Raw genomic sequence first — 24,847 nt, 5'->3', positions numbered from 1 at the left:
GCATCATCAGTGATGATTCCAATAGCTACAAAATGATTATGATACAGTCTCAGTAACAGTCCTGCTCTATATTATAACCCATAAATGTTCTGAAGGTGACCTAATCCAGACTGGATAAAAGATAAGCACCCAGTTCCAGGTCAAACCTATGAGATATTCAGATGGACTAAAACATTGTTCTGGATGGTGGAAAACTGCTTAGCAGAAATGGTATAAAATCTGACCCTGGAACAAGAGAGTTGGATTCATCCCTCAAATTGTTCCACCTAGTCAGCCTTTCTGTTACACACACACACACACACACGCACATCAAATACTTTTAAAGCCCTTTGCTTTGGTTAGCATACATTAAATAAGTATACAGGGAGAGACTACTAGATCCTTTGTATGAGAAAAAAACACAACCACTAAATGTTTTTGCCAGCTGCCCACCAGTTTAATGTCCTCCAAATGAACGTATGTATCAGTTCCAGAAATATTATAATTCTAATTCCTTATTATTTGTTAAGAAATTCTCCATCTTGGATTTTAACTGAACATGAAAAAATGTTAACATGTTGACAAAGTACAAAGATACTAAGTTTACGTAACTATGATAAATCTTACTTCCAATAATATTCAGAATCATCCAGTGTGTGTTAACCTCTACATAAATCCATATAAGTTGCAATGTTCTAGGAGATTTCAGAAAGGCTCATGATGACACAATTGAAACTTGAAGATAAATATCTAAGTTTCACAAAACTTCTTCCCAGAACCGTAATCTTTGCTCTTCAGTAATTTTACGTATATGTAAATTTATTTTATTTTGTATGTAAATATATCGAGAGAAATAAATCATATACAAATTAGTATGCTATATATATATATATGCTACATGATATAACCTAAAAGAATATGTTATAAATTGCACATAGTATGTATTATATATATTAATAGTATATATAGTATAATGAGAAAGTAAATAGTATATATAAATTAATGAGTTAATAGATATTATATAGCATAGCACACATGATATATATCATTCATAATATATATTATATGTTAAATTTATTATGTAATATATAATATATAATACATAATATTATATATAGTATATATTTATATATACAATAATATACATTATATAATATAAATGTATATAACAGTTATAATACATAACATATAATATAAATATACATAACATATATTATACATAATATAAAATATATATAACATACGTGTGTTTTATATATATATATATATATATATATATATAGTAATATACTTATAAAGGGCTTTGAGAACTCTGAAGATGGAAAGAAACTCAGTGGCACAGAAAGATTATGACTTGTCAGGATTACAACTCCTTAGTTGTAGATCCAGGATTAGAACACAGATCTGATGCTCAGACCCCTAGATTTTCCACACTACTATTCACAAACTCATAATAATTTCAATGTCAGCTGTCAGAAAGAGGCACAATTATGAAAAAAAGTTCCCTGCACATGTACACAGGAGACCTACACGGATATCTCTGCAGCATTGTTTATGATAGTAAAAAATTGGAAACAATTGAAACATTGTTCAGAAAGAAAAGAGCAAATGAGATTTACTCATCTTGCCCAACACCATATAACAGTTAAAGTACATGAATTCACATTCTGTGCATTAACATGGGTAAATTTTTTAAAAAATTTTTAATGTTTATTTATTTTTGAGACAGAGAGAGAGCATGAGCAGAGGAAGAGAGAGTGAGAGAGGGAGACACAGAATCCAAAGCAGGCTCCAGGCTCTGAGCTGTCAGCACAGAGCCCGAAGAGGGGCTCGAACTCACGGAGTGTGAGAGCATGACCTGAGCTGAAGTCGGACGCCCAACTGACTGAGCCACCCAGGTGCCCCAACATGGGTAAATTTTGTTGAGGGAACAAAAATCACACAACATTAATAGTATGATAGCATGAGGAGGAAATTAAAAGACGTCCACACAAAACTTTCTGATGTGTAAATATCTATTCTGGTCCATAAATTCTTGTCCTCCTCAGTCTGCATGTCTTTGTAGCTTGAAAAAGTTGCAAAGAATATCGATAGAACTTATGTTTATTACTACAAGTGAAAAGTTTAAGTCTTTCCAAAACCACTTATATGTAATTTCTTCCAAATCCTGGGCTGTTAGTGTCAATTTCCTCATGTAGAGTCTGTTAATAAAAGTTGTATTTACTTCCTTTCTGTGATGATCATTTTCATTTGGGAGAGAGACTCTCCAGACATTTTGAAGATTTTTTTTTCTCTTGAATTAGAGGATCCTTTATGAATAAGTTACATAGAAAGGGAATCTGCTTTAGTGTGTTGACTGAATTCAATTAGAAAATTAAAATGCAATTTGCTTCTTTGTGTTGTGGACGTACTACTTAGAATTATTAAATATTATAGAATGCTTTAGTGATTCCTATTATAGACTCTTATTTTACAGATGAAGAAACAGAGGTCCAAGGAAGGAAAATTACTTCCCTAAAGATATGTAGCTAGTAATAGGCAGACTGGGGATTAAGACCCAAGTTGCTGACTAGAGCTCTTTATGTTATACACCCCACTGCTTCTCGTGCACTATATGCTGAATCCATATACTGCCCAATCCCAGAAGACAAATCCACCAATCCAGCAATGAAAACAATCATCAACACCTCCCAATAGTAGTTTATTGTGATTATAATTGTAAATCAACTTGCCAAATACTCTTTTATTTTTTCACTGATTATGTGAAAATTAATCTATGTATATATCTTCAACGTGATTCTGGAATTTTGCCATATGTATATATGTACAAGTTATCTGTATATTTGAAGTGTGCGTGTGTGTGTGTGTGTGTGTGTGTGTGCATCCGAAGTCTGAAGATTGTAATGATACTTTGGAAAAGCTTCTTGCTGCCCTTATGTCTCTGAACCTCCAACTGAAAAATAATTAACATCTGTTACATTATGTATATGGGAATGACCTAGTGGGTTATTTAAACACTAAGAGCATTGTAATTGTCCTACAATAGATTTGCAAGTTGCAAGTTTAGAGATGCTGCTGCCCAAAGGGAAGAGTCTTTCACAGTGCTTGGAATAAGTCTCCCTATGGGGCGTTACTTAAAGGTGCAGCACTTAGTAAATATTTTAAACTGGAATCTTCCATTATTGGAGAATAAATATTGACTTTATTTTCTGGTCAAATTTTTCCTAATCATTGCAACTGGCTTTGTAACAGTTTAAAATGAGAAATTTCAGCATTTTACTCCTTTAAGCTGTGTTATTTTCCCAAGCCCTGGTGTTTGGTTTCCCAATACTAAATATTTCTGCGCATATCATTAGTCATAGGATAATAAAAACAAGTGACTGTTCAACTCTGGTATGTTGTCTTTATGTATGTAATCCTTCTTCCTTTTTAAAAAAAAATTAATATTTTTATTTATTTTTGAGAGAGAGAGAGAGAGAGAGAGAGCACAAGTGGGGGAGGGGCAGAGAGAGAGGGGGAGACACAGAATCTGAAGCAGGCTCCAGGCTCCGAGCTGTCAGCACAGAGCCTGATGCAGGGCTCTAACCCATGAACCATGCGATCGTGACCTGAGCAAAAGTCCAACGCTCAACGACTGAGCCACCTAGGCACCGCTCCTTCTTCCCTTCTTAAATTACCTTCCATGTATATCTTAAAATTAGTAAGAGATTTTTAAAACTGTAAGACAATAAACATTTTGCAGAACCACTTTGATCCCGGATCTTATATAATTGCCGTTACTTTTCACTGTGAGCCAACCACATATTCGATCCAACGGACAAGTTTTTACTCTCTTAGTAAACAATTGAGAAATTTCTTACAGGCAATCACTTCACTTTTACAATGTAATTCTGGCTTCTTTTTAGCTCATTTTTGTTGCTGTTGTTTATTTGCTTCCCTGGGGCAAAAATACGCTATTTTCTTATTCTGGCTTACGATCATTAGGTCGTAACTTCTGATCTTGCCAGATAGTAAATCTAAACAATTTTGGCCCTAGCTAGGTTTGGGGAAAACTCAAAAGAAATTTCGGTGCCACAGGAAGAGATGTTAGTAATTCCAGTTGTTTCGCTCTTGCCTTTAGAGTATTCCTTGAATTGTGTTGGAGTGTGTGGTTGTGTTGTTGTGAACTATTGCTGCTAACTCCTACCCTGGAGATGGCTGTATTTCAGAGATGAGTGAATTGATACTTGTAAACAAGTTGATAATCGTTAATAAAGCTTACCAAACAATTTAAGCTCTTTAGAAACACACATCCACTATTATAATTAATTGCCTATTGTTTATTTAATTACAACCTTTAATAGAGGCATGAAGGCTTCTAAAAATGCAACCTATACAAAATCTGAACTTACATTTGTTTTCACGATGTTTATTTTGTTTCCATGAGTTTCAGGTGTCAAATGATTTCTCCCTGGAGATCCTGGTTGAAATTCCACCATTGACTATTCAGTGCCCTCTTTAAAAATCATTAAGAATATTTTTCTTTAACGTTGACAATGGCCCACTCTGGGATCCAGCTGTTATATTCACAGTATGATGGTGATTTTGTTTTATTTTCCACACATGGCCTTTTCATACACTGTGTCTCAGAGATGGAAAATTCTCTTTAAAAAAGAGAAAAGAAAAAGAAACCCCACTTTTATAGCATGCTTTCTTTAGAATGACCTAAAACCAGGTCTTTTCTTTCTAGATGGTGTCTAGCTCAGGATTATTCAAGATTCATCTATAGTTGAAGATTTTGGTGGCAAATCCATCCAGTGTCTCTTTTTGGAGTGCCTACTTCATGCAGAACTCACACCAGCTTACTGTGTGTAAGCAGAACTAAAAAACTGGGAGTTTCCAATAGATGAGAGGAAATCTATAGACACTAGCAAGTGCCAGTGGGTCCCTGAAAGAATGTGCTAGAATCTGGGTAGTCTTTGAGATTTGTGGTGTCGTCCTTTAGAATTAGGACAATATCTTCTTTCTTCAAGATTAAAATAATGTATAAGGTCATCCCCTCCCTAACTAAAGTTTTTCACTGGCTGCTCTGGTGATACAAATATATTAGGCCTTCACACGCCTCCATTCAAAACACGTTTAATGAAAAGACCTTGTTTGTTAGTTTTAAGTGCTGCAGCTAGTATCCTGTAAATATGGGGCACTGAGGAATATGGACAACATAATGTCCTCAAATGGAAAAGTTGTAAACCTTGCCTAAAAATAATAAACACAATACCTTACTTTTACAGCCATTTTATTTTATTTTATTTTTACGTGTATTCACTTTGAGAGAGAGAGCCAGCATGTGTGAGTGAGCAGGGGAGGGGCAGAGAGAGGGGGAGAGAGAATCGCAAGCAGGCTCCTTGCTGTCAGTGCCGGGGGCTTGATCTCACAAACCACGAGATCATGACCTGAGCCAAAATCAAGAGTCAGAAGCTTAACCGACTGAGCCAACCAGGCGCCCCGTTTTACAGCCATTTTAAGTCGGAAAAGTATATGCACATCTATCATATTGTTTGGGTCTCAAAATTAGTCCTATAAAGGGAGAAAAGGCAGTAAGTCATTCAATAGGTCAAGTACATACTGAATGTCAGCCACTGTGGAGGGATGATCCATGATACACAAGGCAGTTCAAAGAATTTAGAATTTCCTTGGGAAGGTAAAACACGAACAGAAAGAAATACAATAAAGGTAGTATATGCAGGTCTCTTGTCATTGAGAAATTGAGGGGCAAAGGAGACTCGGTGCCACACTATGCTAGGAAACGTACATTATCTCAGAATACTCCTCCAAACTATTTTATTCACAATCAAATCAAATCAAAACCTATCTACAATCCAACAGCCACTTTATCTACAAGTTACGGACGAGTCGGAGGCTCCCAGAATCTCAGTTCCTTGCCTCAGGAGGCTAAGTGCCCATCACAAGCACTATACTGAATTTCTGGCAGAGGGTCAAGGAAGGCTCCCGGCTCGTCAGGCATTATCCATACTTTCCCCACCAGATCAGGCTAGTCCAGAAAAAGCTCAGCATGAACAGATCCCCATTTTCTTCTCTTAAAAAAAAAACCCCTTCCATTCCAGCAGCACTGGTGTCCATTCGGTTTTGCCCTAAGGCGCAGGTAAGGCCATAGTCTGTAGCCCTTGGTGAAGGAGAATCCTCTCTGGGTTTGGCTTCCGAACTAGGATAGTCTACCAGACTGTGCCCACGAGGTGTCCTTTTGACGTTGAACCCATACAGTGGCCAGCGGTCTCAGACACGGTCTTCTCACCCTTGAAGAAACTGGGGCTCAGGGCGGGGAAATGACTTGTCCAAGGTCACACAGGCTGATGATAGCAGACATGGGTGTAAAACCAGGCCTTTTGACTGCAGCCCAGTGTCTCTCGCGATCTTTATTAAATTCCTGTGCCGGTTTTGGAATCTTTTATCGGCTGCCCTCTCTTCTTCCACTGAGGTGGAGGGTGGGGGATGTGTTTCCAGTGAATTTGAGAAGAGTGGATAAGGGGTTGGGGAAAAGTGTGTTTTCGGTCAAGGAAGAGGGCCCATGCATCCCACCACCATTTATCTAAGGTCCGCTCGGTGCCGAGCGCCAGGCATCAGGGTACCCCCAAGACGGTTCCCAAAGATTAAAACTGGGTCTCTTCCTAGGTCGGGCTTGCCCGGGCCTTGGTTGCCACCTTTCAGGAACGTTCCCTGGCTTCCCCAGCCGCCCCGTGCAGGTGCCCGCGTCCCCAGAGCCCAGCGCCGTGCCAGGCCGCAGCAGCGGGCGCGAAACCCACGAGGAGCACTCAGCACTGGGAGAGGAGCTCGCGCCGCGCGCCCCCGGTCGCCACGGCAACCAGGGAGGCGCTGACCCTTGACCCCGCGGCCCCGCCCGGCCCCGCCCCGTCGCGTTCCCGAGATCAACATGGAGAAGGCCAACCCGGAAGTGCCGCCGCCGCCGCCGCCGCCCGCCGGGTGTTAGCAGCAGCCGGCCCGGCGAGGCCGAGCCCCGTGCCCGCCGCCCTGCAGCCCTCGGCCCGCCGGCGCCGGGGCGGCCGCGTGCCCCGTCCCCCGTCCCGCTCCACAGCCAGGCGACCCGCCCCCGCCCCCGCCCGAGAGGAGGAGCCGAGGCGAGGGGGAGGAGGAGGGAGGAGGAGGAGGGAGAGGGAGAGGGAGAGGTTTGCGAGAGGGAGCCAGGCCGCGCGAGCCGCCGGCGGTTCGTATTACCGGGGTCGGAAGGAGGAGCCGGGCCGGGCCCGCCGGCCTGCGCGGGCGGGCGGGAGGTGCGGAGGAGGCGGGGGCGGCCCGGCCGCGAGGAGGCAGGCGGGGGGCGGGGGGGGGCCGGGGGCTGCGAGTTGGGGCGGGCGAGCCCTAGTCGGCCGGGCGGGGGGCGCCCTCCCACCCCCGCAGCCCTCCGCGGGTCCCCGGCGGTCAGGCCTCACCTGCCCGCAGGCCCGGGAGCCGCCCGGCCCCGCCGCCGCCTCAGCCCAGGGCCCGTCCCCGCGGCCGGCGGCGCTTGAAGGTGCGGGGTCCTCGCGGAGGCCTGGGCGGCGCGGCCTGGGGATGGTGGGCCCCTGCGCTTCTGCGGCGGCGAGGGCACCCCCAGAGCAGCCGTGCCCCGGGGCTGCCCCAGCAAGGCGCTTGACAGTGAGCCCTGGCGAAGTTGGGCAGCTGTGAGTCTGCCCGTCGCCGTTAAGTGCCCTTAGGATGCAGCGATTAAGGAATTAGGCTCTCCCTCCGGGAGGGGCACTGCCTGCGCTTGAGAACCCGGTGCAGAGAAAAAGGACAGAATGATGCTGTCCGAGCAAGCCCAAAAGTGGTTTCCTACCCACGTGCAGGTCACAGTGCTCCAAGCCAAAGATCTGAAGCCCAAAGGCAAAAGTGGCACCAATGACACATACACTATAATTCAGCTGGGCAAGGAAAAGTACTCCACCTCTGTAGCCGAGAAAACCCTTGAGCCAGTCTGGAAGGAAGAGGCCTCTTTTGAGCTACCTGGGTTGCTAATGCAGGGGAATCCAGAGAAATACATTCTTTTCCTCATAGTTATGCACAGGTCCCTGGTGGGTCTGGATAAATTTTTAGGGCAGGTGGCAATCAATCTCAATGACATCTTTGAGGACAAACAAAGAAGGAAAACAGAGTAAGTTATATAATTTATTTTGAATTTGGGGGGAGATGATATCTTATTTATGGATTTTCTGTTCTTGGAAATTATTTGTGTAACTGGGGCGTTGGTTTTTGGACTGAAACATGACCTAGTTTTGGGCACCACATTTGCACACATCTGAAGTCGAAGTAGCCCTTGTGAAGAAATATTTTTTAAATGGAGTCGTTAAGGATCCATTACTCTCATTTTGCGTTTAAGGGAAACATCTTAAATAATTGAATATTTTGCATTGAATTGTAAGTAAATTGACATTGTTTCACTACTCCTAGGAGGACTGGATCCCAGTGTTGACCAACTAAAACTTGATGTATGTGTAAATTGTTATAATCATTAAACATTACAATTTTCCAGGAATTGGAACATCAGAAAATTAAGTCTTCCAATATCAGGTCACATATTGAACTCTGTCAGAAGATAAATTACCAAATTTAGAGCTCAGTATTTCATTGCAGCTTTATAAACTTGGCCTTTATTTTAGCTCAACCATCTTTCAGGGTCAGTACAGCTCGATGGAGTCTAAAGCCGTTACAAGAAAAAAAAAATGAAAACTATGTACAAATATTCTCAACCTTCAATAGACACTAACATTTTTCTTTGAATTTACAACGTATTGGAGGGAGTGTATTACTTCAGAATTAGTTCTGTAAAGTCGGCATGTTTAGACTATGTGGAATGTTCTCAGATTGGAGACAAGGGTTCAGTTCTGATGGAGTGATTTGATGACCTTTTCAATACAAACATGACCTTTTACCTGTGACTTTCAAGCTTAGAGTAGATACGTTCTCATTTAAAAAAAGGATAATATAATTTAACACTGGATGTTATGTCTCAAGTCGAAAAATAGTAAATTTCCAGGGATAGGTGTACTCACCCTTTCTTAAGCCTATAATTATTCTGGTCTGAGAGACCCTTAAGATTAATGGAATTAATGAGAGAAAAATACAGGTTGAATTTATAACAGGACTTCAAGTTTCCGAAGCAGCTTTGGTGTTTCTTTCAGTCATAACTGAAATTTATTTGCCCTTTTAAAAACTTTTTATAAGCGTAACTTTCTTGAGGTTCGTGTTAATTTCTTACATTTTTAGAACAACCGTGTCTTATTATGTTCTGTACATATCTTCCTGCAGGCTTCTCCTGGTTGCAGTTTTTATTTTTATTAAAAAATGTCTTTTAAATCGGAACTGTATGTAAGATTTAATATACGCAGGGTAAAAGGGTACAGGGATAAGTACTGGGAATGCATGAGGGAAAATGGTAAACATTTAAGCTCACCAAGAGATAACAGTATTTTAAGAAAAAGAGAAAGGGCTTAAAAAATGTGGAGTTGAATATATATCAGTGATGTTGATCACTGTTTGATTCCTACAAAGTGGTATTCAGTTTCCCCTGAGGAGTTCTTCATCAAATTTAAACTGAAAAAAAAAAAAGTGGATAATTAGCAAATAATTTGTTTCAAATCACCAACTTTGGATGGCACTCACTCTATAATATTTAAAGTGCTTTGAATGTAAACTTTTAAGTATATTATAACTTGAAATATTATGCTGCACTTTTGGTACTTTTTAGGTTATCGAATGATGTATCTCAGGCCTTCTCTCCAATAGAAGTTTTCTGAGTGAAAGTAGGCCCAACTGTGAATTCGGAAACTCAGAGGATGAACTAAGCTTTTAAAGTTCCTTCTTGTTGTACTCTTTATCTTTGTCAGCATCCGAATGACAATAAATTTGATCATAAGCAACACTCTCTTATCGTAGTCTCCCTACGGGAATTCTCTATTGGCCACTACATAAAACTGATAAGAACTTTTAGGGGGAAAACGCTTTTAAATGTTATCAACAGGGCTTGTGATGTTTATTGCATGTGAAGCGATTTTCATATGTTATTAAATCCCATTTTCTTTGTGGATAAATGAGGACCACATATTTGGTGAGATATCTTTATTGGTAATATTTCTGGGTTTTTAATATATTTAATAGCTTCCTTTTGCAGCACAGCTGTGCACGTGGCACAGTGAGCGATGAACTTGAGCCACCGGTGTATTGCAAGAAAGATATTTAATATTCTGCACAGTGCTGAGCCTTGTCGGCCTATCCCCAAGTGCTTTTTAGAAAACCGGTATGAGTGATGAAGGCCACCAGCTGATTTAGAAGTCCCATGAAGCTGCTGGGTGTGACACTTTTTACTCTCGACGCTGAAGACAAGTATTTACAGCTTGTCTTCCAATTGTGTCATGATAGGGAGAGAAGCATGAAGGCTAAAACTCTTATTTTGCTTATTTTTATGATTTGAAATTAAATGCCTTTTTTTTTTCTTTTCTTTTCTTTTCTTCTCTTCTCCTGTCAGGAGAGGGAAAGGGCCTGAGCCAGAACACTTTGAGTGGGGCACGGAAAGAGAACTTCTGTATCTCCCACTTTTATGAGTGTCTGGGTTGGTTCTGGCACAAGATTTAAGGAAATAATACAATGTTTAATAATAGGATGGTAAAATCGTTCATGCTGTTATGTAATATCTATTGATTTTTTTCTTTTTTTTTTTTTTTTTTTACAGCAGAACTGGGTGATGTTGATTTTTTTTTTTTTTTTAAATGCTCATGAAAAGTAATAACAATCAGAGTCCCTCGAGTTAGGTATGACTCAAACACATGCAGATTTTAGGACTTTTGTGTGAGTCTGCAGTGCACCTGTGTCCTGGCCTCTGGCACTCTTCCTGCCAATCTTGTCCCGTTTCTGACCACACAGCACCGATTGCTTGGGAATAGTTCCCACATGTGTGGTGGCTTTTGAACAAGGGCCTGTGCCCGCTAAAAATTGAACAGAGGCCAGACGCAGTTGAAACCCGGTACTCCAGAGGTGAAAAAAATCAGCATTAATCCACTAAGCCCCAAATGATGTGTCTTCATTTTATCTTTCTGAAGCCTGGGAAAATAAGTGCTATCTCTGGAATGATTCTTGAAGGTCTCATTAAGACTTCTTCCCCATTATATCACTTTCAAAACAAAGCAGCTGAAGTTATTTGTCATGCCTAAATTTTAAGTTTATATATTCGTTAAAAGTGCTTTGCAGTTTTCTCCTTGGGGTGGGGTGGGGGGAGGATGGAAAATATACTATATTTACAGTTTGTATTCAAATACCGACTTGCTTGATCCTTCAAAGCTTACCTAAGTCTTTAGTGTTCCCTACCATAAAATAAAACAATGCAACACACACACGGAATTATAGCTCGGTTGTGTTAAAAATAGAGTTTTAGAAAAAGTATTCAGTAAACATTTATTGAGTGCAAGGCAAACTCTTCAAGTAGCTTACCCTTTAGCAGTAGAAAACCTGTGCTGCCTTCCTCTTTGGCTGTCACTGTCTCTTGATTAAATAGAGTGTTCTATAACATGTGACCAGCCCTGCCTTTAATGTTACTAACATATGTGGTTCATCACATAGGAAAGAGCAACTGTTTTCATGCACATGTTGTTCAACTTGGATATTTTCCTTATTGAACTTTAATCTGACATTGGGAAGTTACTTACCGTTTGTGCCTCAATTTCCTCATCTGTGAAAAGCGGATGTTAAATTAGATGATTGGTTTGGCCTTATCTCTGAAATTCAGTGAGTTTCGATTACTTCTACCCTCTTCCATTTATTGGGTTATTGGTTTATTGGTTTATTTTTTTTTCCCAGATTTGCTTTGATTTGTTATATACATGAAAGGCCTACATGCATAGGTTTTTTGTTTTGTTTTTGGTATGTTTCTTGCAAAGTGTATTTCGCTTATTTTGTGTAAAGCCTAAAATGGTACAGAATATTTCCCATGTACCCTCCGTCAGAAGCATTTCTCCCCTATTTAAAATGGCTTTATTATCCCAAACTGGGAATTAATAACTGGGTATATAACCTTGTTTTATCACCAAGCTTTTCAAGTGCTAAGTTCTGTATTGTTCAAGGTTTTCTATTCCACAGAGTTTATTGCTGTCATTTCTTATTTCTAGTCCCTGTGTCTTCAGATTTCACCATTGGCCTCAAGGGCTTTTCTCAGTTTAGGGTCTCTGATTAAGGCTTTCTGTTATAAAATACTTTATTTTAATAAATTGCTTGCTTTGATGCAACTAAATCTTAATTGATTGAAATGCCTCAAATTAACGAAGAAAATATTTCTCTTGTGTGCTGCTTGCTAAGATGTGGCTGGTATATATGCTATGTGCTAATTTCCTCTCCTGCCTGGAAAGACCCGTGAACCAGTCTTCGCTTGGTGTATGGTAAACATAAGCTTCTTCTTGGGTATCTTCTTAGTAACAAGGAGAGAAAGTACTAATGTAAACTTAGATCAGAGTTCCTTTGTAGCTAAGAAAATGTGTTACACTTTATTAGAGCTGTATTTAAGTACTAACCTGTGTGCGGTTTATGCTTCATTGTTAAGTAATGGGAAAACACTGTAGAAACCTTCTTCTAGGCTCGATTTTGCAAATTTTTTTCTTTTTCTCTTGGCTGTTTTCCCTATAGAATGACCACTTGTAACACTGACAACTGAAGACTTTCTCGTGGATAAAAGTACTGTGAACAAAACCAAAATAAACTTTGCCTCTTATCCAGTAGCCCCTTTTATCCACGGGGCATCCGTTCCAAGACCCCAGTGGTTGCCTAAAAGTGTGGCTAATACCCCACCCTAGATACACTATGTTTTTCCCTATATATGTGTGCCTGTCATAAAATTTAACTTATAAATTAGGCACAGTAAGAAATTCATAATACAACAGAACAGTTGTAACATATGCTATAATAAGAGTAACGCGAATGGGGTCTCTCTCTTCACATCTCTTACTGTCCTGTAATCATCCTTCTTGTGATCATGTGAGATGATAAAATGCCTCCGGATTGAGACGAAGTGGGGTGAGTGATGTAGGCTTCGTGACCTAGCATGAGGCTACCGCCGACCTTCTGAGGAAGTACCAGAAGGATCATCTTCTTCCAGAAGGCGGTTGACCACTGGTAACAAGCCGTGGAAAGTGAAACCGCGGATAAGGGGGACTCCTGTAACGTCATTTGAGAACGGGCAGTGCAATTCGGCGAACTGACTAAAAGCAGAAGATTTGGCCCCAATTAAGAGAATTTTTATTTGGTATTGTTACGGTGGCAATAGCAAATGAAGCAAGTCCATTCTAACAGGAAGCATTTAGGCTTTCTTTTTTCTTCAAAACCCTTACAAGAGTTATTAGCAATTGTCACTTCCTACGTTTTACACATTTTTCAGATTTTATTCAGGAGAAGACTTTGACCCACTTCACATGGATCTAAATTCACATCACATGTAATTTTCATGATTAGCAAACTCCGGTGCAGTGGTCTCCAATATCAACAACATTCTTTTAGTAGTTTTTAGAGAAGAAATATTTGGGGGTTGGGGCTAAATATGTATTTGTTAAAAAATGTGATCCTTTATCATTTTATAGTGCTCAAAAGTAGTTTGTATTGATGAATTCTTTCAGTAGTCTTTACCTCAGTGTCTTTTAAGCTTAAACAGTGTTCTTGGGCCACTAGCAATATTTACGTCAGATGGACACATAATCACTGTCATGCTTAGAGTGCCTTGATTTGTAATAATAGCTTAGCCTGAAAAGCTATTTGTACATAACAAGCACATATCCTCTCTTTGTTACATGTTACAACCCAGTTTTTTTTTTTCCTTCTCTTTAAGGTGGTTTAGATTAGAATCCAAACAAGGAAAAAGAGCCAAAAACAGGGGTGAGATAAAGGTCAATATTCAATTCATGAGGAACAATATGACAGCAAGTATGTTTGACTTATCAATGAAGGACAAAACAAGGTCTCCTTTTGCAAAATTAAAAGATAAGATGAAAGGTAGAAAAAACGATGGGACATTTTCTGATACGTCTTCTGCCATCATTCCAAGTTCTCACATGCCCGATGCCAGTACTGAATTTTCAAGTGGTGAAATGCAGATGAAATCCAAACCAAAAAAGCCTTTCCTTTTGGGTCCTCAGCGACTCTCTTCGGCACATTCGATGTCTGATCTGACTGGGACCCACATATCTTCTGAGAAGCTGAAGTCTGGCACCGCTGGTCAGACACATCTTCTTGGACGCCAGATAGATTCCTTCGGAGCGGTTCCGGAAAGTGGTAAGTGACACTTTCTAATCGTAGCCTCAGTGATCTGAACTACCCTTTTAATTTTCAGAGTTTCACTTAGAAAATTAGAAAATTAAAAATTGCAACTTCTTGATAGTTTTCAAGTTTAGTTATCCAATCTTTGTTGAGTGCTGACTATCCTCAAAATTGATGTTTATTAAAGGCAGAACTTGTCTGCATTCAGCATTGTGGTTATATTAAGTGATAACAAAAATAAGTCCCAGTTGCTTTTCAAAGCCTGGATTCTCTTTCTCTCTCTCTTTTTTTTTTTTTCTTAATTGCTGTTTCTTCAGTCTCAGAAGCCTGAGACGTAAATGGATATTCCACTTAATCAGAAAGTTCCTAGAAGAAAAACCTTGCGTGTGCAGGAGTAGGAAAGTATATTTAATGCTAATGATGAAAAACGTCTTTGAGAATTTATAGCACCATCATGCCCACCAGAACCTCTGGTTTTGACATTATAGTGTGTTTATATGATTGTTTCTTTCTGAGCTGAGTAAATTACTGATTGTCTAGCAATATGCTAATTATTAATAGCCTGCCTACTTCAGACTGCTATACTTTAGCATTTTAAGATTGTTTTCCTTGATTATTTTAAAGGTTAATATCTTTAAATAGCTAATTGCTCTCATTCTAAAAGCAGCAGTGTGCACACAGAATCTGTCAAGTAGCATGATGCAATGTGTCACTGATTATGTACTAACTACAAAATTGTTTGCAGGAAGTCTCAAATCTCCACACAGAAGAACATTAAGCTTTGATACTTCTAAAATGAACCAACCTGACAGCAGTGTGGATGAAGGTGACTCGTCTTTCGGAAGACAAAATGACCCATTTACAAATGTGACTGCTTCATTACCCCAAAAATTTGCAACACTGCCAAGGAAGAAAAATCCATTTGAAGAAAGCAGTGAATCCTGGGACAGCAGCATGAATTTATTTTCAAAACCAGTTGAAGTAAGGAAAGAAAATAAAAGGGAGAAAAGGGAGAAAGTTAGCCTGTTTGAAAGAGTGACTGGAAAAAAAGATAGCAGAAGATCTGATAAACTTAACAATGGGGGATCTGATAGCCCTTGTGACTTGAAATCACCCAATGCATTTAGTGAAAATCGTCAGGACTATTTCGATTATGAGTCAACTAATCCGTTTACAGCAAAATTCAGGGCTTCAAATATAATGCCATCTTCAAGGTAAGCCTAACATGGGGGAAGTTGGGCTATTTTGAAAAATAGCGTCCTTAAAGTATCAAATATCCCTTTAAAAATACTTTAATGTTTTAAATTCCTTTTATTTGACTTGAACAAAATTCTTATCTTATTTTTATAATTAATTATGGAGCCAGGAATCATTGCATACATCTTTGGAATTGAACTTTTTATCTTAGAAGGATAAAAGATTCTTAATCCCTACCCTAGCCTATTTTCTACTTATGTGAGCCAGAAACTCAACTGAAACTTGTGAAGAGAGCAGCATAGCTTTTGATGAGACATGGTGAGAGTGAATCACCAGTGGGTGTTCATTTAAGCCAGAAATTTAGGTGATATGTTGTGTTTCTAGATATTATTTTCCAGGGATTAGTTCCTGGGCTCTCTGGAGAGGATTAGTGGACCATAGCAACCCGTGGGCTATTCTCTAAGAATAGCTGGCTCATGTTAGGTCTTACTGGTTTTCATAGTAGGTGTCACCTGCCTTTAGCAAGTGGCTCTTTAGAAGTAGCTTTTCTTTGTGACTGTTTACTGGAATTTTGTGACCCTTGTGGGTACTGTAAATATATCAAAGTGCATCTATATGATGATTTGTAGGCATGGGAATGATCGCTCTCATGGTAATGATAAAGATTAGGTTTTCAAAATCTGAGTTCTCAGTTATGCATATAACGGTACTTTTCTTATTCCTTAGTACAAGTTGGAACTGCGAATATACCTTTAAATGAGATTATGGATTTTGCAGAAGTCCACCGTGGAACAGCTGATTAAAGAAACCTTAAGCAAAGACTAAGATGAATGTATTGGAATCCTAAGCAATTATAGAATAGTATCGTAGAGTGTCTGCCATGGGAAATAGAAGTTTTTCCTCAAGGCAGTAATGTCTAGAATGCAGACCGGAGCGGGAACCCTGGCTCGCTACCTCTGTGACCTCTATAAACCTCATCATCTCCATCTTTGAAACAAGGAAAAGAATACCTACCTGGTAGGACTGGGTGATGATAAGTTACAAATCAAGTACATGGTATAAAGCCAGGGCCCAGATAGGGAACCCGAGAACGGTAGCTGTTATTATGTTTTATATACTGTCATATCATACTTTATTCAAAAGCAGTGCTTTGTTTTGTCCCACTATAAGCGAAAACTACAGTGCTAACAAGCACCCGTTTAGACCGTACTCTCCCACCTGTCTTCCGTTCTCCTAATGACTCGTTAAAGTAGGCATTTAACATTTTCACGGGAAACGTGTTTCTTTCGTTTTCTTTTAGCAATAAATATTTGCCATGGCTTTAAAAAGTATTGTTCGGTTTTCTTTATAAACTACACTCCAAAGAAATATATTTTTATCATGTGGTATTAATGTTTTATTGAGTCCGTAGTTTTGTTATGCCACTCTCAAATATTTCATTTTGGGATTTTACGTAGTATATTGCATATATTAAGTCCTAAATTACAGGGGTAAATAGGAATATATTTGCTTCTCCCCACTTTCACTGAACTTCTTTTTATGAAGAAGATAATTAAAAACAACTGTCTGAGATAACTTAGAGATTGGGTAATTTATATAATTTTAGAGTCAAAGAAAAGCAAGAAAAATGGGAAATGATAGGAAAATAAATTTTTTAAATTATGGCAGCATATGGAAAAATAAGTGTCCTCAGCTCTTTAATTGCCCTTTACTTGGGCTGTTCACATGGACTGCCACAGATTTGAAAAGTGAGTGTGGCATTTTGCCCGATTCAGGCTTTGTTTGGGCGATTTCAGTATGAGTGCTATTTCTGTCAGAATTAGAGTTGTTTCTTGATATATGCGTAAAACGCTCGCAAGCATTTAAAAAAAAAACAAAAAAACAAGATTTAAAAATTTTATTTCTCTTCTCCCTATTCTTTGGGGTGTCAGGTATGAGGATAACAACCATCCAGGTTCCTGGGAAGTTAACCTTTCATCTGTGTACAAACCATGTTTGTGGTAAATGTAACACATTTGGAATAAAATGGTTGCGGGTTGCTCTAATTTATAGTGTAAAGAAGGAGGATCGACTATAAATAGGTCTTGGCAAGGAAAGCAGTTCAAACTTCCAGAAAGCAGCTTTATCTTGAGTGGAATTTGGAGAATACGGTCAAGGTAGTTAATGTCGTTACGTAACAGTATGTTCCTGTTTCTCGTCCCGACATCAGCCGTCAGTGATAGGAGACATTTTAGATTGCTCACATTAATATCTCCACCGAAGGTATTTTTGAAGCTATGGACTCCTATCACTAGGATGTGTGTTGCAGGTTATTTTTTTCCAGTTGTGCTAAATTGATCTGTTTAGAGTCTCCTGGACTCTTGGGACTAGTGTCCGAGAGAATGCTGAGCAAAGTTGAGGGTAAACTGGGTAGCTGTGGAACTGGATCGTGTTCTTTGTGATGTCTCTGGCTCACCTGTGATGGCAGGTGCAGGGAGGCCGTGGTATTGCCCTGCGTGTGCATAGCGTAGGATTAAAACTGGAAAGGACCAAGGAACACTTTCTTAGACATCACAGTTTTTCTTACTAAAAAGTGAAATCCACCTGAAGAAAGCACCTTGTAAACCACAAACAAATATGGTATTTTGCTTCTGTTCTTGGAATAGGTCCTACAGTCTTGCATCAAACTGATAGGAGAAATGAATCAGGCTTTTTGTGGGATTACTCCAACAGAGAGCGGGGGTTCTACGCTTGTCCTGGCAGTCACTAACTTGCAGTCTCTTTCATCTCCCTGCCCCTCTTCTCGGAAGCCCGGCCTGCTCTTTCTAGGGAGGTGGAGAGGGTAATTGATCCGTGTGCTGCAGCATTTTCTTACGTAAGTCTTCCTTTCTACGGGCCTCCCATCGTTCACTGTTACAGGCTGGTCACTGTTTTCCCTCCCGCCGCCGTGGAGAACTTGAGGGCAGTGCCCACATGGCATTCGTGTTTCTGCCCCGAGTCTCCAGCCTGATGCTTGGCAGGTAGCAGGTGTTAGAAAAAAACAGTTTTGAGTGAATGAATACAAAGCTTGGCAGACCAGTTTCCTAAAATGTGCTTTTATTCCTTCAGTCTCCTCTTCCAGCCCAGGGTGGGCTGCAGAGATTGAGATCTTCTGGGACGTGGAAGACAGAGCCACAAAGGCAGATACGTGCATTTTTTGTGTACAACTAAGCATTATTCAGAATCTGAGTGTGTTTAAAGGACTCCTGAAATGTAATATTCATACCCTAAATAGCACATTTTCTGGAGTTTCCTAAGAACCCAGTGTTAGGCAAGTTACCAGCTGTAATGTAATAACCCCAGATTTCAGTGGCTTATCACCTATCACGGTACAAGCATACAGCTCTGTGTCGTTGCCTCCTGACTCACGATGCCGGGGACGAGGGAAGCCAGTGTGTTGCTCCCTGCAGCCGTTCAGCGCCACCCTAGTATTCTGGAACCAGGCTCCTCCTTTCTTGTGCCACCATTTACCACCTTGTCTCCAAGGTCAGGCAGCAGGCAAAGCGAGCGGAGGCCCCCACGCAGCACGCTTTCATGTGCCAGGCCTGGCCGTGCTGTACGTCACTTCTGCAGATGTCCCCTTGGCCAGAGCGCAGTCACGTCCCAGCCTCAGTGCAGCCAGTGAAGAAATCGGGCTCAGCGGTGGACCCGGAAGAAGCTGAATGGGGTGCGGTGAGTACACCGCATTGACTTTGTGGTCTGTGCCACCTCTGAAAAGTCTGGATGCCGTTGAACATTTGGCATGCTGCAAAGCACCTACTGCACGTGGACTGGAAGGTGTAGTTGGAATTCTTGCCATTTTCAGGAAGATGTTTCATCGCTTTATGATGGGTATCGAGTTATCTGTGATTTGAAATTGCTACGCTTGCTTTTTTTAATTACAAATCACAGGTGCTTTGGCATCATCAGCATCAACTAATGTGTTGTGTGGTTAACTCCACAATTCGTAAAGTCGTGCCTGTTTGCATCAGCAGTATATAATTTTCCGAAAACGAAAAACCCCTGTGTGTGTGTTGCACCATTTTTAAATAATCTGTTCACAGCCATTTCTTCTATGACGCTGGGCCGGTCTTCCAGTGGAATGTGGAAGGGGTGGGTGTGTTCAGCACACATGATGCCCTTTCTTTTCAGACAGACACAGACCCTTAGTTAGGTGGGGACATGTGACGAAGTTCTGGCTTAATGAAGAGTTAGCCGAAGAGATGTCGACCATCTTCAGGTCTGTTCGTGAAAACGTACTGGATGGTCATCACTGTTGCCTCTCTTCCTCACTACCTTAGACCAGGGCGTTGGCAAACAAGGCTCGGGGGCCAAGTCTGGCTCGCTGCCTATCTTTGTAAGGAATGTTTCAGTGGAGCACAGCCTACCCGTTGGTTTATGGGTACTTTTGTGCTACAGTGGTAGAGTCAAGTAGTTGTAACGGAGGCTGTATGGCCAGGAAGGCCAAAGCCAAAGGTATTTATTATTTGGCAGTTTACTGAACTAGTTGGCGGAGCCCCAGGCTAACTGAGTGGAGATCTTTGAGAAGGGCAGAGCCATAAGATAGGGGCAGCCTGTGTCCCTGAACGCGTGTGGAAGGCCACCTAACGAAGCATAACTGGTTAAACCTTGTCTGAATGATACATCTTTACAATATTAAGTGAACTGCAGTTTTTGCATTTACTTCTCACAACCCTTAGGGCTATTATTAATCGTTAGGGCACAGGGGCCATGGTAACTTTGGTGTGCTTAAAAAGCCTAGTTGAAAAAAGTTTAAGAACCACGGATTTGTAACACCAGATCCAGACTTCCTAAGCTACCTAAGCTTCGTAACAGCTATGCTGAATTCTTCTTTTGTGGGTGCCCCACAGCACCTACATCGGTGCACATCCTTAGTGCTGATCATCAGGGGCTCCTAGGGACTTCTTTTCAACTTACAGTTTGTTGGGTCCTATCTCATACTGAGTCAGAATCTTTAGTGGAATGGGCCCTGAAATAAAAATCAGCCTTTTTAAGGCTTAACCACTGATTCTCAGTCAGGTTTAACAATCACTAATCTAAATTATAGCATGTATTTCCTAAGAGCTCCGTAAATACTCATTGATGACTAGGAATTAGGAGTCCTGTTGGTGAACTCATAGTTGGATAGGTGACATCGTCATGTCAGTTTTGCTGACAGGGCCTTCGCTAAGGCGGAGGCCAAAATAAGGAGATCAGCTTGACTGTAACAGGGATGTGGAGAGGACTGTGAGATTTGGCCGAATAGCTAAGACACATCTAAATCATGGTAGGCATTGAAATGTCTGACGGTTTAATATTTATGGCCTCTGTGCATGATTTGTTTCGCAGGGTTCAGGTAAAACCTAGGCATCAGTAGTGATGAACAACACTTACAAAACATGCGTGTGTTTATATGCTATCTATAATAACTTGAAGAGAAACTCTGAGATGGGTGTTCTTCTGAGCCTCCATGAAAAAGTGTAGGATTGAAGAACTCCACCCAGTCAAGGGAATTCGTTAAGGAGAAAGTTCGTTGGGTATGTCTTATTCTGAAATTAAAAAAAAAAAATACACAGTCGATACTATAAGCGTACCCTGTATGGAGAGCTGATGTTTGATGTTAAGAGAGGAAGCTCGTCGGAGAGCAAGAACTTACGGGAGGTATTTTTACTGGAGAATTTCGTTTTGGGAATATCCTTCCGTTTGTGACTCACACAAAGAACATGCTTTCCCCTCATTATTTTTCCACCTTACTGTAGTTGTGAATACCATGTGGCAAAAAGTCTCAGTTGCTCTATGTTCACTTAATGGTATGTTTTATAATATCATTCTGGGTGTTACTGATTTTATTGGAACATATATGCATGGATTTCCATTGACAGTATTTGCTATGGAAAACCCTGTGTGCCCCTTAGCTGTTTTTTAGGACAGTGCAGACATAGTGTCTGAGATCAAGAACTCCTATCTATCACTAGTATTTTATAATTTTGCATGACAGAATGCCTTTTACTTTTGGGATCACATTCACCTACTTCCCTTTCTCCCTTCTTTCTTTCCTTAACTAGTCAATTCCTGTCTATGGTTGTATCATACCTTTCTTAGAAGGTATAAAAAATTGTTACCTAGAATGTATATTTAAATGTGTTTCTTATTTTCACAAATCACCAATCACCATAGGCTTATAAGTGTGTAATCATTATTATGGAGTTGCAGAACATGTTCATGAAAAAAAGACTGTTTACTATAGGCCTACATTTTGATTTTAACAAGTTATAGCGAACAAATGCTCCTAAAGAAATAATCCCATTCATGGTTTTAAAATCTTCATTTTTATAACACTCCTTATGGACCTTTTGTCCCCCTCCCGTGTGAATTTACAACCCAGTCTTTGGCGTGGTAAACCTTAAAGTGCATGAGGTTTATTTTAATAGCAGTATTTACTTTTTGTTTGTCTAATATTAAAGATAATTTTGCCTATTATTCATGACAGGCTATACACCTTTTACATAGCTGAAAACTTGTAGCCTCATTTATGAGACAGAAAACAAAAACTTTTGAGGTGATTTTTAGAGCCGTTAATCCATTAGTGTCCCGGGATTTGCAGAATGTATCCAATGAAACAGTGACTGGGAGCACGGAATATGCAATATGATGAGTTCCCTTAACACTAACTAGAACTTTCCTGCCGAACTCCCCAGATGCCACTTGAAACTTTTTTTACCCTTTGTCATCCTAATACTCATTATAATAGCTCTCATTAATTGGTACATTTCCCGATGGGTTAATTTGCAGATACCGACCATGCCATCCTTTTGCTAACTCACTAATGCAAATTGATATTTATAGACTTCAAAATTGAAAACAAAAAAAGCTCCATAACTAAAAAAGACGAAACTTTGTTAAGTTGTTGTTGTTGTTGTTATTTTGAGCTGAGAGATTAAGATACAGAGAGATTTTGTGAGAGAAGCAAACCAGCCAAAAAAAATCCACAAAAACTACTGTAGGCTAATAAACTGATGTGAAAATTTCTCAATTTACAGCACTTGACAGGTGCTAAAAGAAAAGCATCTTTAATTTTAATGTGTTGTTAGGACCTCTTTAGAGAGACTGTACAAGTTATTAACAAGGTCCTCTGAGACAGGAGACGGGTAATTAACAAGACCTATGGAGATATAGTTTAGGTAATTAACGAGCTCTTAGGCACTGGACACAGGATAACACAGCGAGTCCAGTAGTTAAAGAGAACAAGTTGTTATGATATGATCAAATACAAGATATAGTATATACGTCCCCTTGAGATTTCTGATAGGAAAGTATTAAGATTATATTCTAGTGACCCCAGTGCACCAAATTTTGTAAATCAATATGTAAATTTTAATTTTTAAGATAGAATTTGAGAGGATTATTTCTTTGTAAGACCAACAAGCAGGGAAGCTTGCTACATATAGATTAATAATCTTTGTTAATCGCCATTAATGAACCTGTGCATTATGAGAACAATACATTGGAAAGACACAAATGATATGATTCTAATTGTTTTAGGCATTTGCTGTTCTTTTTAGTCTTTACCTGTGTCCTGTCAGCTAAAATTGTCTATTCCAAATTGACCTTGCTTTCCTCATTCCCTTTAAAGCTCTCAGGATCAAGGCCAGAAAGGCAACTGGTTTTCACCAGTGTAGCTTTTATATAATATGCACAGGTCCCTCCAGTCATGCTCTTATGGTACTTTCTAGAGATTCCCAATTTCAGACATTTGGTGCGTTTTTTTTCCTGCATAAATTTGAAGTTGTTGGGGTATGAATCGATTTTTGGTTCAGAAGACTCCCACAATCAGCAGACCTTTATTATAAACATGTTATACTCTGAAGATTAAGAATAAAAAGAAAGCCCTTGCAGGTCTCCTGATTCATTCCATTGCCTCCTCAGGGTGACTAATCCAGGCCTTCCAGATGATTTACTCTAAATTTCAGATCTGAGAATCAAATGGTATTTTCATTTGCATTATTTCTGGATACTTACTATATACAAGAAACTCAGAGGTTATCAAGGTATAAATCCTGCTCTTAGAGTTCATAGAAGCAGGCATGTACGTATTAGGTCTCAATTCCATGCTAAGGACTGGACATTGTATAGGCACTGGGGAACCGTGAAAGATATTTAACTTAGGTCGTGATAGGATCAGAGTAATTATCTTAGCTAGCCCTGGAGCTTGGGGGACTCTGGTGGGGACATGAATGGGAAGGGGGAGAAAAGCTAGTTAGAAAGTTAGAACGATTGTGGGGGCGAGAGTTGGTGGAGATTACTTGGCAGTGAGGTTGGAAAAGAAAGGAACGTCTTGGAGATGTTACTTTTGCATGCAGAGGTCTGGATGGTGGGGGGTTGGTAAAGCAGAAGAAACAAGGATCATTCCAATGGTATGTCTTTCATCAGTGTCTTAAATTTGATGAAACACAAGTTACAATGGTTCACCTTACGAATTTTCAAGTTTGCGATGGTGGTAAAACGGTACGCATTCAGTAGAAACCATGCTTCGGAATTTTGAGATTTGCTCTTTTCCTGGGCCTATGAAATGCTGTAGGATCCTCCCTCATGAGGCTGGACAGCGGCAGCCACCACAGCTTGCGGTCAGCCACTCGGTTACGAGGTCAGACAACTTAACAACCACTCTGTACCCATACAGCCATCCTGGTTTTCATTCTCAGTATAGTAGTCAATAAGTTACATGAGATATTCACCACTTTATGATAAAATAGGCTTCATGTTAGATGATTTTGCCCAACTGTAGGCTCATGTAAGTGTTCTGAGCCCATTTAAGATAGGCTAGGCTAAGCAATGATGTTTGGTAGGTTTGGATTATTAAATGCTTTTTCAACTTATGGTATTTTCAATTTATGATGAGTTTATTGGGCCATGACCCCATTGTAAGTCAAGGAAGATTGTATTACAACAATGTCAGACCTATTTTTGAATCAAAGTTGGCATTTTAGTCTTAATGGAGAGGTTCAAGTTTTGGGTTTTTTTTTTTAATGAGTTGCTGTTTTGTTTATTTTAGAACTTTATTTTAGAAATTGAAATCACGTGTTCTGAGTTATTGAAGACAAGGAAATTAGTATCAGCACAGTAATAATAGTTCTTGAGATTTTGTGAATACTGAAACACACTTGGCTTCTTTGAACACAACAATGCAGATTTCTGTAATTGCTTATGGATTTAATGCATTTAAAGCGTGTTCACCTTAGCATTGTAATGACTACATGTACTTCTCTCCAGCGGTTTTGAGTTTACCAAATCGTGTCCTTGTTGGAACCCTTTTGTTTGTTTCTTTCAAGAGAATAACTTCTGTTTCTTCCATACTTAGCCCTTACTTCTGCATACACTACTTGTGCAGGCCCCT

The 24,847-nt window shown here is 40.0% G+C and overlaps 1 protein-coding gene across 5 annotated transcripts in view; it reads left to right on the top strand.

Moving 5' to 3' along the window:
- The first annotated feature begins 7,596 nt into the window (after positions 1 to 7,596).
- Positions 7,597 to 24,847, top strand: part of RAB11FIP2 (RAB11 family interacting protein 2) — a 40,217-nt gene continuing 22,966 nt past the window's right edge. Inside the window, exons 1-4 of one of the 5 annotated variants that reach the window (XR_006960940.1) lie at positions 7,598 to 8,125; positions 13,832 to 14,274; positions 15,005 to 15,473; positions 18,544 to 19,146. Coding sequence is in view for 4 of the 5 variants with exons in the window: in XM_047073506.1 (XP_046929462.1) it covers positions 7,773 to 8,125; positions 13,832 to 14,274; positions 15,005 to 15,473; positions 16,183 to 16,216 (1,299 nt within the window). In the remaining variant the exon portion in view is untranslated. Of the gene's footprint in view, positions 8,126 to 13,831; positions 14,275 to 15,004; positions 15,474 to 16,182; positions 18,507 to 18,543; positions 19,147 to 24,847 lie in introns of those variants that run through there. The other 4 variants (XM_047073506.1, XM_047073503.1, XM_047073504.1 and 1 more) reach the window with 4 other exon arrangements.

Source organism: Lynx rufus, unplaced genomic scaffold, assembly GCF_022079265.1.
Source record: "Lynx rufus isolate CCGP_SWC_20201006 ecotype Redwood Valley unplaced genomic scaffold, mLynRuf1.p SCAF_11, whole genome shotgun sequence".
In the NCBI taxonomy this organism is placed as follows: Eukaryota; Metazoa; Chordata; class Mammalia; order Carnivora; family Felidae; genus Lynx; species Lynx rufus.
The sequence above is the reverse complement of the archived record's forward strand: the minus strand, read 5'-3'. Positions and strand labels throughout refer to the sequence as shown.